At 46.8% G+C, this 16,521-nt stretch overlaps 1 protein-coding gene across 1 annotated transcript in view; it reads left to right on the top strand.

Moving 5' to 3' along the window:
* The first annotated feature begins 1,649 nt into the window (after positions 1-1,649).
* The window catches only part of LOC112069833 (trinucleotide repeat-containing gene 6C protein), a 45,799-nt gene continuing 30,927 nt past the window's right edge, over positions 1,650-16,521 (top strand). Inside the window, exons 1-3 of the mRNA XM_070438720.1 lie at positions 1,650-1,765; positions 3,895-3,916; positions 11,819-12,181. Of these exons, the coding sequence (XP_070294821.1) occupies positions 1,706-1,765; positions 3,895-3,916; positions 11,819-12,181 (445 nt within the window). The 5' untranslated portion in view covers positions 1,650-1,705. The remainder of the gene's footprint in view (positions 1,766-3,894; positions 3,917-11,818; positions 12,182-16,521) is intronic.

The following is a 16,521-nucleotide window of genomic DNA, read 5'->3' as shown; positions in this document are numbered from 1 at the left end:
CTGTGCAGGAGCGCTGGTCTGGTTAATAGGCAGATCTGAAAGAGGAGACACTATTGAGCTCCTACTTATTACCAGGCAGAGAACCAACCGGCCTTTCTGCCTGATTAGATACTAGTGCACCACACACACAGTTCCCTCTATAATGAATAGGTGTTTGATAGTGAGTTGTACTGTCCTCCCTCAGTCATTACAGCTGTATACGTCCTCTGTCAGTATTCCTTGCTGTTAAGCAGTACACTAGCTGTACTGTAGATTGACAGTTGTTAATGGCCATGCCTGCCAATTTCTTTCTCTCGCAATCTCTTGTCTGTCCCCCTCTCTTGCACTCTCTCCATTTCATTTAAGGGGCTTTATTGGCATGGGGAAACATATGTTTACATTGCCAAAGCAAGTGAAATAGATAATAAACAAAAGTGAAATAAACAATAACATTTACAGTAAACATTAGTTCCTAAAGAATAGACATTTCAGATGTCTATATACAGTGTTGTAATGATGTACAAAAGGGAAAATTAATAAACAGGTTGTATTTACAATGGTGTTTGTTCTTCACTGGTTGCCCTTAACTTGAGGCAACCGGCCCCCCACTCTCTCTGTGTCAGAACATGGCTGTCCCTATGGACACTCCCCCCCCCCCCACACCATTACTCACTCTCAGCCTGCCTCTGCCTGTCACTTTGATTGACAGTTCCATTCCCCTACCAACATGCAACACACCGGGAGGCGGGCCTGTCATTACTCTCCGTTCATTATTATGATAATTCATCAATCTATTCATGTGCAGGCCCCTATGGACACTGTCTGCAGACACTTTGTCTGAGGCTGGAGGAACTCAGGTCTGCTCCTGTGTGTGTGTCAGTCACCCAGGCACTGATAAAAATGTTTGTTTATGCCCGTCCTATTGCTGAGGACAGAGCACAATGGCCGATTGTGTGTGTGAAGAGTACGGTGCGGTCCCAGAGTCCCACGATAGCATGCTGGATTTGCAGTGAGAGGAACAGCCAGTCAGTTGGAAGCTGTCTAGTATTGACCACACTTGAGTTTTCCCATTGACCAGATAATAACCAGAATGTCCACTGTGAGTGGCACTTACTTAGCTGGCAACACTGACCAGATCGGAATGGCTAACCTGCATTAGCAGGCTTTAGACACACAAACACACGTACGTACACACACACAGGCTCCCCCAGTCCTCTCCTCATACCTTTAATAGTTTCTAGGAACCGTCACCAAACTTCAGCCAAAACAAATAAAGGCTTAAATAAACCACTTTCTCTCACTGGTTCTCCAGCTATCTGATCTCTCCTTTGGCTGCCTGGCAGACCATTGGAGACAGACTTTGGGAAAGGCTTTGAGTTTGTTCTTTTCTCATTCTTTCCTTTTTTTTTATCTCTTCCCCCATTTCTCCCTCTGTCAGTTTCCGGGTGTCTCTCTGTTGCTCCCCCCACCCCCAATCTCTCTCTGGCCATGAAGGAAATTGCATTTAAGAAGCAACTCAATCTGTTACTTCTGAAATGCTGAATGTGCTTGGTGTCTAAAGGTCTTCTCTGGAAAAAGCTTGCTAGCTCTGACATTGACCTCTAAGCGGATGAAAGGGAAATTGTAGCGCTAGGTTACTGAACTTAGACTTCTGCTCTGCTCTGAAAACCTCTCCCTTTCTGTTTGCAGCTGAGAGAAGCTAACAACACGAGAAGAGAACCATTTGATGGAAGAAAATAAAAATAAAAAGCAAGAAAAGACCAAGAAGGAAGCTGCTCAGAAACAGGTGAGTTGTGTTAAGTCTCTCTGTCTCTCTGTGTCTCCTCAAACCGAATACCTCCTTCTGAAAAACGTCTCCATCAGTCTACACCTTCTCCCTCCCTCCCTCTCCTTCATTCACCTCTGTTCCCCAGGTAGGTGTGTTCAGTATAGTCTCTATATGACTGAGTGTGGGAGTTCCTCCCTAGTTTAACCTCATGGATTAGCCTAGAGCCTATAACCCTGTAGGCAGCTCACTGCCAGGTGTATGGACCCTATTTAAAGACAGATTAGASCTGGCACAGTAGCTACACACACTGCTCTGTTGGAAACACTAGCCTGGCTCTGGTAACCAAGGAGATGTTGCTGTCGCACATAGACACACGCCATTCACGCACATTCATACAATTGTACACACAGGCATATAAAAACACAATGATATGCGCAAACATACACTAGAGCCCGACGGATAAATCGGTTGACCGATATTATCGGCCGATATTAGCCTCTTCACAGACATTTGTTTCGGTCTTTATGCCACAGAGAAATGCGCTGATATTATATACATAGAATGAACAAATACATTTTCAATGTTTGCCTGAAGAGGGCGTGCTAAGAGCTGCTCCTTGAACATCCTTCAGGGCGTGAGAGAGTGGGCATGGTGGCTTTCCACAGCCAGCGACGGCGTATTTCAATGAGTTAATAATCACAAGTACCCTTTACCAAGCAAGGAGCCCTGTCCTCATCGTATGATCACTTAGCTAGCTAGCCAGCAAGGTAGTTAGCCTAGCTAGCTAGCAGTCTGTGCTACTTGTGTAGTTATTCTAGCTAGCTAGCAATCTGTGCTACTTATGTAGTTKTTCTAGCTAGCAATCTGTGCTACTTATGTAGTTATTCTAGCTAGCTAGCAATCTGTGCTATTTATGTAATTATTCTAGCTAGCTAGCAATCTGTGCTACTTATGTGCAAACACTGGATTGACGCCGAAGTGAACACAGACTAATCCGTGAGACATCCGTGAACGTGTGTGACTAAAACCAGTGCGGCAAGCATTTTCCTGCGTGAACGTTTTCAGTCATCAGCGCATGCCAGTTGCAGTTGAAATATATAGCCAAATACATACATTTTGTATTGAATAACAGTATAATTCACATGGTGGTTTCAGTAAGAAAACATTTTCATAATGTACAGCTAGCGTGTGCTTTGTTGCGAGGTTGCCATAGTGTTTCTTTACTTCCCTGTTGTAAAGCACTGTAGTGAACCTACTCAATTCAAATYCTGACATCTAGTGGCGACATTAGTAACGTTCAGCCTTGTTTATTAATGTGCTTGTGGTGCTTCAGCACAAACACTTCTGCATTCTTATCCACTGACTTAAAGTTGTACCTACGGTCAACTGAACAAGTGTTTTTGTATTTACTTTTGTATTCGTAGACGATATAGTGGCTTTTTGGTGGTTATATAAACCACAAATAAAATGTTCTTTAATGTTAATTTTAACAAATTTGTTTTTCATTCCTCCTAAAAAATAAAAAAACGGAACGTATATTGGGAATCGGTGACCTTTGCCTCCCTAGTATCGGACCCAAAAATCCCATATTGATCGGGTTGCTAACACACACATTTGCACTCACAGATAGATTAGACAGCCTGTAATTATCACTTCCACTAGCCAGCAGCCGTGCCAAGGCACTTTATAGCAGGCGTCTTCCCAGGTGGGGCTGTTTTGGTCTTGAAGACTGAGGCGGTTTACCTTGCAGGTCTAGTCAGGTCCACATAGCCTACTGCCAGTTGTATGTCTCTATCTCAGATCCCTACATTTTCAACTCATTTCAATCGGATTTTCATTTGAGATATTTAGCCATTCGTTGTCTGAYTATGTGATTGTGGGCTGCATCCAATTTGGCAGCCTGCAATGTAATGAAGATCTACTGGGAAGATAATTTCTCATGTTTACTTTGATTATGAGTTTAACAGTTTCCTTTCCTGTTGTGTAAAAGTACACACGTTCCTTCCTGTAATGCGCTAATGTTTTAGTTAATGACAAACTTTTATGACATGCCGTTTTGCTAGCTCCACATTAATCATTGAACAAAAACAACACGTTTACAGATGTTGACTTCTCTCTCTGTGTCTATCTCCCTGTGTGTCTTCTAGGCTGCTGACCTGAAAACCAAAGGTGAGTGGAATGACTAACTGCCGCTCATAGCCGCACATTTTTTTTTTTTAATACCTGAAAATGATTGACACACACGGCCCTAATCAGCTCTGATGGGATTCCATATGAGCTATAAAGGTGTATACATACAGACATACAGACAAGGGCTGTGTAGTAGCGGGGCCCCTGTAGCCTACAGCTATCGAGTCAGTCCAGCGTCGTCTAACACACACTGATGCACAGTGACTCCTCCTCTGAGATCAGCAGTGCTGGCCAAGGATTTGTGAGGAGGGCACCCAGATGGGAGCTCCTAACAGTGGGGAGAGGGGGGTTTGGGGATGAATGGGGAGGGTAAGGAGTTCAGTCAGTTCCAGGGGCCACAGTCTTTAAGGGGCATCTTGCCTTACGGTACCTTGTTCCACGCTGTCCCAGCAGCATGTGTGCTCACATCGGTAGTATGTATGCTATTTCTGCATCCGTTTCCAATTGGCACGTTTTTAACTTTATTTCATTTAACCTTCATTTAACTAAGCAAGTCGATTTAAGAACAAATTCTTTACAATGGCGGCCTACCCTGGCCAAACCCCTAACCCGGACGACGCTGGGCCAATTGTGCGCCGCCCTATTGGACTCCCAATCACGGCCGGTTGTGATACAGCCCGGGATCGAACCAGGATCTGTGGTGATGCCTCTAGCACTGCGATGCAGTGCCTTAGACCGCTGCGCCACTCGGTCCCCCACGTCAAGCGTTTCCTATTGTATTTAGCCAACGAATTAGTCTAGCGTGTGTGAAGAATCTGTGTCATTGCGTGTGAATAAGCCAGGGGGTCGTTGTTAGTGCGTGTAGGTGTTAAACTCCAGCAGGCAGGCATTAGACAGATGGGGCCAGGGCTTTGGTCCACTCTAAAGCCAATTAGAGCATCTGTTCAGGTTGCACTGGTCAGCACCTCGCCCTCTAAAAGGTGTGTGTGTTTGTGTTACCAGGGATTGGCCCCAACACACCCCAGCGGTCTAACCGCTAACTAACAGCCCTCGCCAATAGCCATTGGGGATTGGCCCGACGTCCGTTGGCGTTGTGTAGAGGTCAATGGCACTTTCTTGACCTCTGACCTCATTTAGGTCTGTCTCATCTCTGGGGGGGAGACTCTGCTCCGTCTGGTGTTGGTGAGTCACCCAGTGTGAAGGAACCATTTTAAGCCGAGGGGTGACGGAGGGTGTCTAACAACAGACTGAGAAGGTTAGTTTGAAGTCAAATGACAGAGGTGTAAAATCTGAGAGAGGGAAAGGAAGTGGGGTGAGTGTGTTCAAGCGTCAGCCTACAGAGAATAGGACCAAAAAGGAACTTGTAGAGCTGAAACAAGTAAATGGACACAGTATAGCCTACTTTTGAAGTAAGCAAGAGAGAAAATGTTATCCGCTCAATCTGCTGCAGGGCCCACTAAGTAGCATATGCCTGTTTTACTTCAGTTAGCATCCATGTCACTCTGTGTGTGTGGGCAAATCAGTATGCAGCTGTGGTGTCTCTTCATCCATAGTAATGATCACGCAAACATAACGTGGAACAAAGAAGTTTGTACACCCACAACCCCCCAGCCTCATCACCTCTCCCGCTTCCTCCTCCCTTCCTCTCACGTTTCAATTTGTTTGCGGTAATCGATCTTGCCTGGCGCGTTCGTATGTATGAAAATTAGATAAGGCGCTGCGGAATGAACTCCTGTGCCCCCCATTAGCCATGGAGCTCCAGTGAGACGGGGGACCAGCCACCAGACCTCCCCCATCCAGGCAGTCCCTGTTGGGGTAGAATGAGAGCGCCTCAGCCCTCTATTAGTATGGAGGGCAGGGGAACGCTGATTATTCCCCACAATCAAACCCCATCGAGCTGCGCACACACAATAATGCACAATCCCCCCCCCCCACACACACACCTAGCTCCCCCATCCCTATAGGGACCGGGAGACTCTCAATCCAGTTCTCCCTGTAATTGGAGAAAATGCTTACAATGTGGAACTTCCCAGGCAAGGATATGCTTTTAAAGCCATCGCCACACTAACTTTCTGTATGCACACGTAAACACACACAGCATTCAAAAAGTTACGAGAATACACGGAACTGGCTCGGAGTGATGCAAATGCAATTCGTGGAAACAGGTGGCGGCTTCCGAGTTTTGGTGAGCGAAAGCCATCAGTAATACCCGGGTACGCCTGACGCATTCTCTACCCAGCCCTGGTGTAATCAGAAAAACAGTGCCTGCCCTTTTAAAGTGTTAAGGAACAAAATGTAATGCGTGTCAAATTTTCATCTACATTTCCCATTAAGGCGTCGGCATGCTTCAGTTCGGCATGCTTTAGTTCGGCTGGCTGCTAGCCGAAGTCGGCTAGGCGACCCGAACGAATGTGCTTGCAATACTCCCTTAAGACATTCGCTTGAAAAAGAGAAAAAAGCGGCAATAGTYCGGTTTGTCCATTTTGCGACGCTGTAGCCAGTATACACTTTCTTAAATTAGCCATAATTAATCTGAGAGCTCTTAGTTGCGCAATTTTACCCTCTAAGCATGATGTTTGGCGCAGTATTTCTCAATGAGGAAATGTGCAGGAAAAGGAGTTGTCTCTCGTTGAATCCCTACTGTTGACCAATCACCGACGAAGGGGCGTGGACTTCGGCTATTGACTTTGGCTTGCCTCTAGAAGAAAACATTTTCTGTGCATCGATCTGCCCCAAAAAACCTTACCAAATAAAAAAAAATGAACAAAAACGTCACAAAGTCGTCATATTATTATATGCACGTACTCTTCCGAACTGTTTTCGGCAGTGAAGCATGAGGACACCTTTACCCAGGCTGTTTTCTCCCATTCCGGGTAGACCCTGCCCTGCTACCATGGCGACCCACCAATTGCCACGGCGACTGACATATTTACACGGCGCCACTGTGGCCACAGGAGAACTGCATTATTTCCACCCGGGAAACTGGACGACATCGCATCGTAATATGCATATTGGATTAATTTGGGATTTCACATTCAATTAATTGTGTCAACACTTTTTAGTCGTATTTCTTGAATCACAATCTAATTGGGGGATAATTGACTTTCCCGTGGGGGGGGGGGGCGCCGTCACCTTTCTGTGTCGAACTGCAACATTAATAAATACTCTGTAAATGAATAGTGAGTGACTGGATCCTGGTGTACGTCCCGTGGATTTATGGATGCGAAGGATAATTGTTTTCTCTTTGCTTGCATGTCAAGTCGAGGGGGTTGATTACGGGTAGAGANGGGGGTTGATTACGGGTAGAGAGAGGGGGGTGAAGGGAGGGGACAAAGAGAGAGAAAGAGGGGGGTGGGCGGGATTTTCTGCGTGTATTCATGTTGGATTATCATTCACACGCTGCAGACAGAAGAGGCAATTCAATACACCCTCAGTTATACCACAGCTGAGAAGGCTCATGTCACATTTAAAGGCAGATTAATAGTGAAGTGCATGTGCTGATGTTAATGGCGTTTAATGAAGAGGCTTCTTTGTGTGGGGGAAGAGGGTGTGTGTTGCTGAGCAGGACTGCCTGGTATGTCTGGAAGAGGCAGCCCTCTCTTTTGCTTCAGGTCACATTCTGCCTCATGTCCAAACCACCATTCAGCCATTTTGTGTGTTGACGGGGATTTCCTAACTAATCATATCTACGTGGGAAGCATTGGCTCAGTGGTATACACCTGACTCCCAAGGCACATGGYTAGAAGCTGTCCTTGTGCACCGATCTAGGATCAGCTTACCTTCTCCTCACCATAAGGTGTAGAAAATACACATCTGACCTTAGATCAGTCTTTGTGCAACCTCCTACTTTGGATAAACTGTATGGATAAGGGAAGACTGACTGAATCGTATCTAAGTGTGGGACTTTGGCTTAGTGTTAGCTACCCATAGTGTTGTTTACCCATAGCGAAATCTAACAAGCCGTCTCTATGAATCGTCTCTATGGATCAACCAGACTCCTAAAACACGTAGAAAGTGTGGAGAGAATGGGTCGACACTGCTGAGATGAGCCCTCTGCTCATTAGTGTGTGTGTCGGGGGGTGGGGGTTCACAGGAGGCCCACAGAGCAGAGGTGCATTAGGCATGGGAACAGTGCTCATCTCCATGGTGACAGCCTAGTACCCAGGGAAGGGTGAGGGGTGGAAAGCTGTGCCTTTTTTAGTCTGTCTGTGTGTGTGGGGGGGGGGTCTCTGACCCGCTACAGGGTTTACTACTGACAGATGGAACCTCAGACCCCCCCAATGTAACCACTCTCACAAGACACTGTCTGGGTGTATCTTAACAAGCAACCATCGCCACTCAAAGCTACTGCTCCTTCAGTACCACTAAAATCTATAGCCCCTCTTAACCTTTAGTACTGTCGGTCCTCTCAACTACCCTGTATCCACTTAAACACGGCCACTAAACACTAATACACCTCATCGGTCAGATGGTTTAGTTAAGTCTCCGCTACATCACTTCTTTCCAATGTGTTTCTTGGATATGAAAAATATGGCTTTTCATGAAGTCTCATAATGTTTGATTTTCAGTGAGTCATGAAACTCAATACAGGAGGCTGGTAAAACCTCTTCTATAGTCCACTTATGTGTTCCACACACAGCCCTCCCCCGCTGTAAACACGGTCGCGTATTAAAATGTGTCCTCATCACACAATGGCAGGACGTAGCTAACCTCTGACATGGACGATTCCCAGAACCCTTCAAAACCAGGCGCGCGCACTCCATAACCGAGCCAATCGCAATGGCTCCTTATGCACCAGGGCCTGCCCTCTTGACCATCATCCTTTTCGCTCAAGCTTTTTCTTCTCTTTCGGTGTAATTAACCATTGAGAGTGGGGGACAGGAGGCCATAATTACATGTTTGACTAGGAGTGATTCTCCATTCAGAGGGTTTAATGGAATTTACAGTGCGACTCGTTATAATGGTTTATTTAATTGACTCTCCTTTGAACATCAAATAGTGTTTTAAGGCTTTAGCAACCCCCAAAGGGTCTAGTATTGCAGTTTGTTTGCTCCCCATCTCGTTTTCTCGTTCACACACTCATTTTCGCTCTCGAATTCTCTATACCATTCTCTGACTCTCTCATTCTCCATTCATTCCATATTTAATTCTCTCCCTTTACTGTGCCTCTCGCTCTGGGTGTTCCTACTATCTCTCAATCTCCCCTCCAAGTCTTTGGTGTATGACAGTGTCACACGTATCACCTGCTATCTCTCCCATCAGATATGCAGGTGAATCTCCCATATATTAAAAAAAAAAATTCTCTCACAAATGATGGCGCTAGGGAACTTGACTAGACAGCATTTTGATATGGCTTTCTCTCATCCTGGTGAAGGGATTTGGTTTCCCCTCGCCTCGGAAATCTCCCACAAAGCACTTTAGCGTCCATTATGGATTAAAAATGAACTCTTCCCCAAAAAGAAAAATACTAATGTTTTGCACAGTCTTTGTTTTGAGCCGAGACGTCCTATCGTATCGTAACCGCCATTCATGCTCACACACACACTCTCGTGCGCGCACACACACACACACACACACACACCTACTCTCTCCCGAGATTATTACAAAGATGGCTACACATGGAATAACAGAAATTTCACATCATAGACTAGATAAACTGTGATCATTTACACGCACCACATAGTGCTTTAATAGCTATTTCATTGTGTTATATAAGCACCAGTGTTGTCATAAACTGAGGCTACTGGAGAATAGAGTGGAACACACGCCGAACCCCCCCAGTCACACTCGCATAATGTGGGATATCCACACACAACGTACACCCACACACCCTCCCCCCTACGTCATAGAAGCTGTGCTTCATAGTGTGAGAGAGAGGCTTCCGGCCTCTGTGTGAGCAGTAACAGCCCAGCAGTCCATCTGCTTCCTCCTAATGGATTCAGAGCAGCAGTGAACAATGACAGAGGCTGAATTGGATGAATYAGGGGGAGGGAGCACCAGAGAATAAAAGGGAGGGGGTGCGAGGGACAGGTTGAAGGGAGAGAATGGAATGGCTGAGAGGAGGTAGAAACGGAACAGGATAGGGTGGACATTGTAAAAGGCAAGAGAGAGCAAGAGAGAGAAAGACGAAGGAGAGGGGAGAGCCGAGTGATGGGGTGGGTTGTGAGGACGCAGCACCCTGCCTGCTGATTGGCTGTGACCGTGTCAGGCTGGCTGGGGCTGAATTTAATCAGGTATGTGCATCACCCGCTGCCTGCTACAGCTCCCAACCAGATAGCTAGCTCCTGCTGCTGGAGGGGCCAGCTCTGACCAGAGAGGGAGGTTGATCAGCAGGCAGAATGCAGTTTGTGTGAGCGCGAGAACCTGGTTGTGTCTGCGCGTATTTGAAGTATATTGAGAGTGTGTGTCAGAGCTACAGGGGTGCACAGCTCATGTGCAGAGGGTGCTCTGTTTATAGAAACGGTGTTGGCAGTGGGACAGGCCTTTGGCAGGCAGAGGGAATGCGTGGGCCTGCCTGCAGTGTTTGCTTTAACCCCTGCTGCTGCAGCGCAGGACAGCTAGTCAGCCACATCAGTCCTCTACTGTTCTCGTGTGGGATTCTACACAGTCCCACCCTGTTAGATTTCTCTGGAGCCACAACTTGGTCAACATGAACGAATGACAAAAGCTGCAGTTGTCCTAACTGGTCAGACTGATATAACCTCGAATGTCATTGTGTGCATTTGTATGCGTGTCTTGACAAGAGTCCTGACAGTGGCTCCTGTGTTCCCAGGAGAGTGACATCTGTTGCCTGCTAATCTGTTGCCTGCTAATCTGCATCTCTCCTGTGCCAATCCCTTCCCTCTCTCTCTCGCTCTCCCTCTCTCCCTTCTCCTCTCTTGGCTGTCTGTGATTGTCTTCTCTTCTCTTTCTCCTCCCCTGAGGCATAGCTGCCAGCCAGTTGTTTTTAAAACCAGCCTATGAATTGTCCTCTGTAGCCACCGAGGGAGTATAGAACACAAACAGTGTTCACATTCACCAAACTGATGTAGCAGCTCAACGCAACACTGAGGTCAGGAAGCGTTGTGAGACAAATATGGCTGCCGTGTTCTCCTGCTCAGCGTGGACAGGGAGCACACATACCATATCGGATATGTAGGGTGTTAACCTCTTTCCAATGCAGTTGCTTAATGCTCACACACACTTGTGCTCCATAAGCCTTGTTGCGGAGACACGCATACACACACACACCTGTGCTTCCGTAAGCCTCTGTGCCTTTTCCACTTCATCCCTCGCGGGCAGCTCTTAGCCTGTACAGCCCCAGCCTCGTGCTCACCCAGAGGGCTCAGTTAAGCTCCTTTTAGCTACAGTAGGCTGACACAGTAGGTCCTGCTAGTACCGACTGCTAATGCCACTCAGTCTGGGCAAGGCTTGATTAGAGGGCTGTTCTCTCCTGGGAAACTAATAGACAGAAGAATGCACAGGGTCAGGCAGAGGTGAGTGTGTGTGTGTGTGTGAGAGAACTTGCCCTTTCATGTTGTCTGGGCTGTCTGTCGGTGGTGTTCAAGCACAGGCCGGCTCATAGGGAAGGGTTATTACTAAGACGCTACTTTGGAAATGCTAACCACGTTTCGCTTGATTTCTCCTTAGTAAACAAGGGATATGTTTTCAATCCATGTTATACGGGTGTCAGATATTTGGGGTGTAACGTTTTTGAGACTAAAACCATGCCATATGTATTCTAAGGTTAGAGGTCATTTAATGTTTCAACCTATGAACATCCGTTCAAATCAACATGTTCAAATGATCAGTGTGTTCATGTCGTACTCGATCAGGGATATGATAACACTAACCTCATTCAACCAACAATGTTGTCTTGTAAAGTACAGTGGATTAGTGATGTGTGCTGTGCAGCATTAGCTAATACCTTGCTTCCTGTGTTGTGTTTGCSTCCTCCTCCAGTGCCAGAGCCAGCTAAGCCCAGCCCCGGTCCCCTCCACCACCCCACCACCTGTGTGACCCTGCCCCAGGCCTCACACCCCCCCTCCTCCTCTTCAGTCAGAACCAATGGGAAGCGCGCCCCCCCTAGCACCCAGCAAACACCACAGCAGCAGACCCCACCTCAGCCTCCGTCGTCGTCCTCAGGCCCCCGCTACCCGCCCCGTGAGGTGCCCCCGCGTTTCCGCCAGCAGGAGCACAAGCAGCTACTGAAGAGGGGCCAGCCACTGCCCGCCGGAGCCCTGAGTAGCCTCACCGTGACCCCTGCCTCCGACCCGCTCACCCCCGGTGCCCCCGCTTCTTCCTCCGCAGGCAAGCGCCACACAGGTCAGTTCCCTGCTTATTGCGTCTTACCCTTGGCTCCTTGGCTAGATCTGGTTCCTCAGTAGGAATGTGTCCTGTATCTCCGTGTAACTTGATAGAGAAGCTGATGTTACTAAATTGGTCCCATGAAATGAAGTGTCACAGGTCATCGTGGTAGATGGGTGAGGCTGTTCAACATGGGACTCCACGCTGACCTTTACAAGGCACACGTGTGCGCTTAACTTGAAAAATGTAGACGCACACAAATACATTTAGGAGCGCAACGAATAGTATTTGAAATATTAAAGCTATAATCCCAAAATGTTCTAGGTGCGCTAAAATTCAAGTTCCAGGTCGACAGAAATATTTAGTAAGTAAAATGTTCGCAGTGTTAGAGCCCTGCAATAGGTTGAGGAAGAATGGAGCGAATCGCAAATCCGTATGATGGGTCCAACTGTGGGTCAGTCCAAAAAGCCTTGGTGTTACTTACCCCTGTTCTCTCTCTATACTAGAGCACTGACATTAGGGAATTGATGATGGTGTGTTACTCTGAGAATCTCTTCCACTCTGACCCATTGGTTCAACTGTGTTTCTACAGGGGCTCTGTGCACTGCAGAGAGGCTTTAGCTTGACGCTATTGAAATATGGCCGTGATGGTGTTGAGCCACTGAGTAGGTGCTGTGGCGATTGGAGAGCGCTCGGGACCTTTACCGCCCGCGGCCACCTTTTTTAAATGAACTCCCCAGCGACCGGGTCTGTGGACTGCGGAGAAACCTGCCAGTGGGCTTTAATTTAGAGCGAAAGAGAGTGGGTGGACAAACAATATGAGCCTTGAGTAGATATCTCTCAGCATTTTTCCCTCCAGTGAGGGAGTGGAGGCGTGCCGTCTCTGCAAGCTATCTGGTGAACCACTGTTAGCCTACCGTCTTCCTTTTTATGCCTCGACCCTGCAGCTTTTCTCTGACCACCACCGGTCTTCACATCCCAATGGAAGGTATTTCAACCAACACCTCTAGTATCTATTCTCTTTATTGACATGGTTTACCTCCATGTTAAATGCAGAACATACAGATAACCGCACCGCGAATTGTTGTACGGCACTTAGAGGACGAGGCGGAGGGAGACGAAGAGCTTTCTGCGGTGTCTGTTCACATACTATTTTATTTTACCCCTCCCTCTGTGGTGCTGTCTTCCATTACTGACTCCCATGTTTACTCTGAGGGGGCTACCTGCAGCATCGCTGTAAACAMAACTTCTCTGCAGAGCCCTGGGCAGCACAGGGCATTACAGATGAATTTTGCCACACACACACACATACAGTGTGTGTATACGCACTCAAGCGCACACACTGATGGTCTGATAACCTTTTTTTCTTTTTACTGACTGGCTGGACAGKTCTCCCAGGGGCCCTCTGCGCAACACCGCCCCAGGCAGGAGAGGCCCGAGCTGGGGAAGGCTTTAAGTCCCTGGGGGTCCCTGGGGGCTTCTGATCAACTGTCCTTCCCTGCGTCTGTCTGCCTTGTCATAAATAGCTTCTTTTTTTTCTACAGCTGTACTCTACTGCCAATTACGGAAAGAGATACAGCATTAGTTTTGGCATTGACAGTCAGGAYTAGAGATTTGGGATGGATGCAGTTTTGAGAAGCATGCATTTGATTTCGGTATCGAGCAGCACTCAAGTTTACGAGGAAACTTTTTTTTCCCTGCCAGCATGGTACAAAATTCATGCAAACATGGGGCCAATCTAATTTGTCCCCAGGCTGAATGTGAGACACTGTATGTAGATGAGCTCTGCTTTTGTGGTCAGCTTCCCTTTGACCTCCCTGCTAGTGAAGTCATCATGGTTCAGAGTACAGAGAGGACACAGGCGCTTCCAGCCCCAGAGGCCTGATGTGACTGTGACTGGACAAGAGTCAGTGAGGAGATCCACTGTTACTGCCTTGACCCAGTTAAGTCCTCTCACATCTGTTTGCCCAGTTGGCTACACACTAGGCCTGGATGGTCACAACACAATCAACCAATTCAATAATGAATTAATTTTATCTGATCATTTTTTAAATGCACAAGACTCGGGTGAGAGAACGTCAATGCATTAAAAATCATAATGGACTCAAGTCATAGGCCTATATCCATTGTGGTCCTCAGACACCCCCCCCCCCCCCTCTCCAATACAACAGCTGATTACAACCCAGTGAGTGCTGCAGCCTGTCTGGCCTTCTTCTCGTAGCATAGCAGGTGCTACAGTGGGGGTCTGAGATGCAAGCCGTGCTGTGGGAAACGCACTCAGTCCTCTACAACAGCTGGTTCATTCATGGCTCTGTCTCCTAAGCCCCTGGGTGACGTAGCATGTGGCCAGAAGGTATACTGTTGGCTAGATGTTGTTAACACGCCTTGGCCCTGCCGCCCTTCTCATTTGGCCCCTTGGCTTTGTCTTCAAATGCCTGGATGAGGTGGAATATTTGTTCTTTTGATTCCACTTCCAGCCGCGATTGTTTTGTCTGCGTATAAATACCAATACGTAACACGTCCCATTGATGACTCTTCAGCCAGATATTCCCGTCAGTGATCACTGCCTGCTGTGCTTTAGCCGTAAGGCGATTCCTTTGACCGTCGTTGTCAGGGACACGTAAGTGAACAATGTTCAGAGCTACTTTTTTTCACAGCACTGTATTTGCCCCCTTCCTGATTCCTTATTTTTTTGCACATTTGTCACACTTAAATGTTTCAGATCATCAAACAAATTTTAATATTACACAAAGATAATCCAAGTAAACACAAAATGCAGTTTTTAAGTGATAATTTTACTTATTAAGGGGGAAAAGCTATCCGAACATTCATGGCCTTATGTGACAAAGTAATTGTCCCCCCCCCCCTTGTTAAATCATGAATTTACTGTGGTTAATCACATTTTCGGAAAGTTCAATTTCACTAGCCACACCCAGGCCTGATTACTGCCAGACCTGTTGAATCAAGAAATCACTTAAATAGAACCTGTCTGACAAAGTGAAGTAGGCCAAAAGATCTCAAAAAGCAAGACCTCATGCCGCGATCCAAACAAATTCAGGAACAGATCAGAAACAAAGCAATTGACATCTATCAGTCTGGAAAGGGTTACAAAGCCATTTCTAAAGCTTTGGGACTCCAGCGAACCACGGTGAGAGCCATTATCCACAAATGGAGAACATTTGAAATAGTGGTGAACCTTCCCAGGAGTGGCCGGCCTACCAAAATTACCCCAAGAGCGCAGCGACGACTCATCCAAGAGGTCACAAAAGAACCCACAACAACATCTAAAGAACTGCAGGCCTCACTTGCCTCAGTTAAGGTCAGTGTTCATGACTCAACCATAAGAAAGAGACTGGGCAAAAATGGCATCCATGGCAGAGTTCCAAGGCGAAAACCACTGCTGACCAAAAATAACATAAAGGCTCGTCTCACTTTTGGCAAAAAGCATCTGGATGATCCCCAAGACTTTTGGGAAAATATTCTGTGGACTGATGAGACAAATTGAACTTTTTGGAAGGTGTGCGTCCCGTTACATCTGGTGTAAAAGTAACGCAGCATTTCAGAAAAAGAGCATCATACCAACAGTCAAATATGGTGGTAGTGTGATGGTCTGTGGCTGCTTTAGGACCTGGACGACTTGCTGTGATTGATGGAACCATGAWTTCTGCTCTCTACCAAAAAATCCTGAAGGAGAATGTCCGGCCATCAGTTCATGACCTCAAGCTGAAGCACACTTGGATTCTGCAGCAGGACAACAATCCAAAACACACCAGCAAGTCCACCTCCTGAATGGCTTAAAAAAAACAATAAGGTTTTGGAGTGGCCTAGTCAAAATCTGGACTTGAATCCGATTGAGATGTTGTGGCGTGACCTTCATGCTCAAACCCTCCAATGTGGCTGAATTAAAACAATTCTGCAAAGAAGAGTGGGCCAAAATTCCTCCACAGCGATGTGAAAGATTCATTGCCAGTTATCGCAAACGCTTGATTGCAGTTGTTGCTGCTGAGGGTGGCACAACCAGTTATTAGGTTTAGGGGGCAATTACTTTTTCACATAGGGCCATGAAGGTTCGGATAGCTCTTTCCCCTAAATAAATAAAATCATCACTTAACTGCCTTTTGTGTTTACTTGGGTTATCTTTTGTGTAATATTAAAATTTGTTTGATCTGAACCATTTTAAGTGTGACAAATGTGCAAAAAAATAAGAAATCAGGAAGGGGGCAAATACCTTTTCACAGCACTTATATGCATGATACTGATTGCACTAGTCAATGGAGTTGGCTGAAGCACATGCAGTTCTAAAGCCAGACTAGGTTAGAGAGAATGCCAGCCCTCTCTCTCTCGCCCTGCTTGCTCGC

The sequence above is a fragment of the Salvelinus sp. IW2-2015 genome, unplaced genomic scaffold (genome assembly GCF_002910315.2).
Source record: "Salvelinus sp. IW2-2015 unplaced genomic scaffold, ASM291031v2 Un_scaffold1129, whole genome shotgun sequence".
In the NCBI taxonomy this organism is placed as follows: domain Eukaryota; kingdom Metazoa; phylum Chordata; class Actinopteri; order Salmoniformes; family Salmonidae; genus Salvelinus; species Salvelinus sp. IW2-2015.
This window is presented reverse-complemented; position numbering and strand designations above follow the sequence as displayed.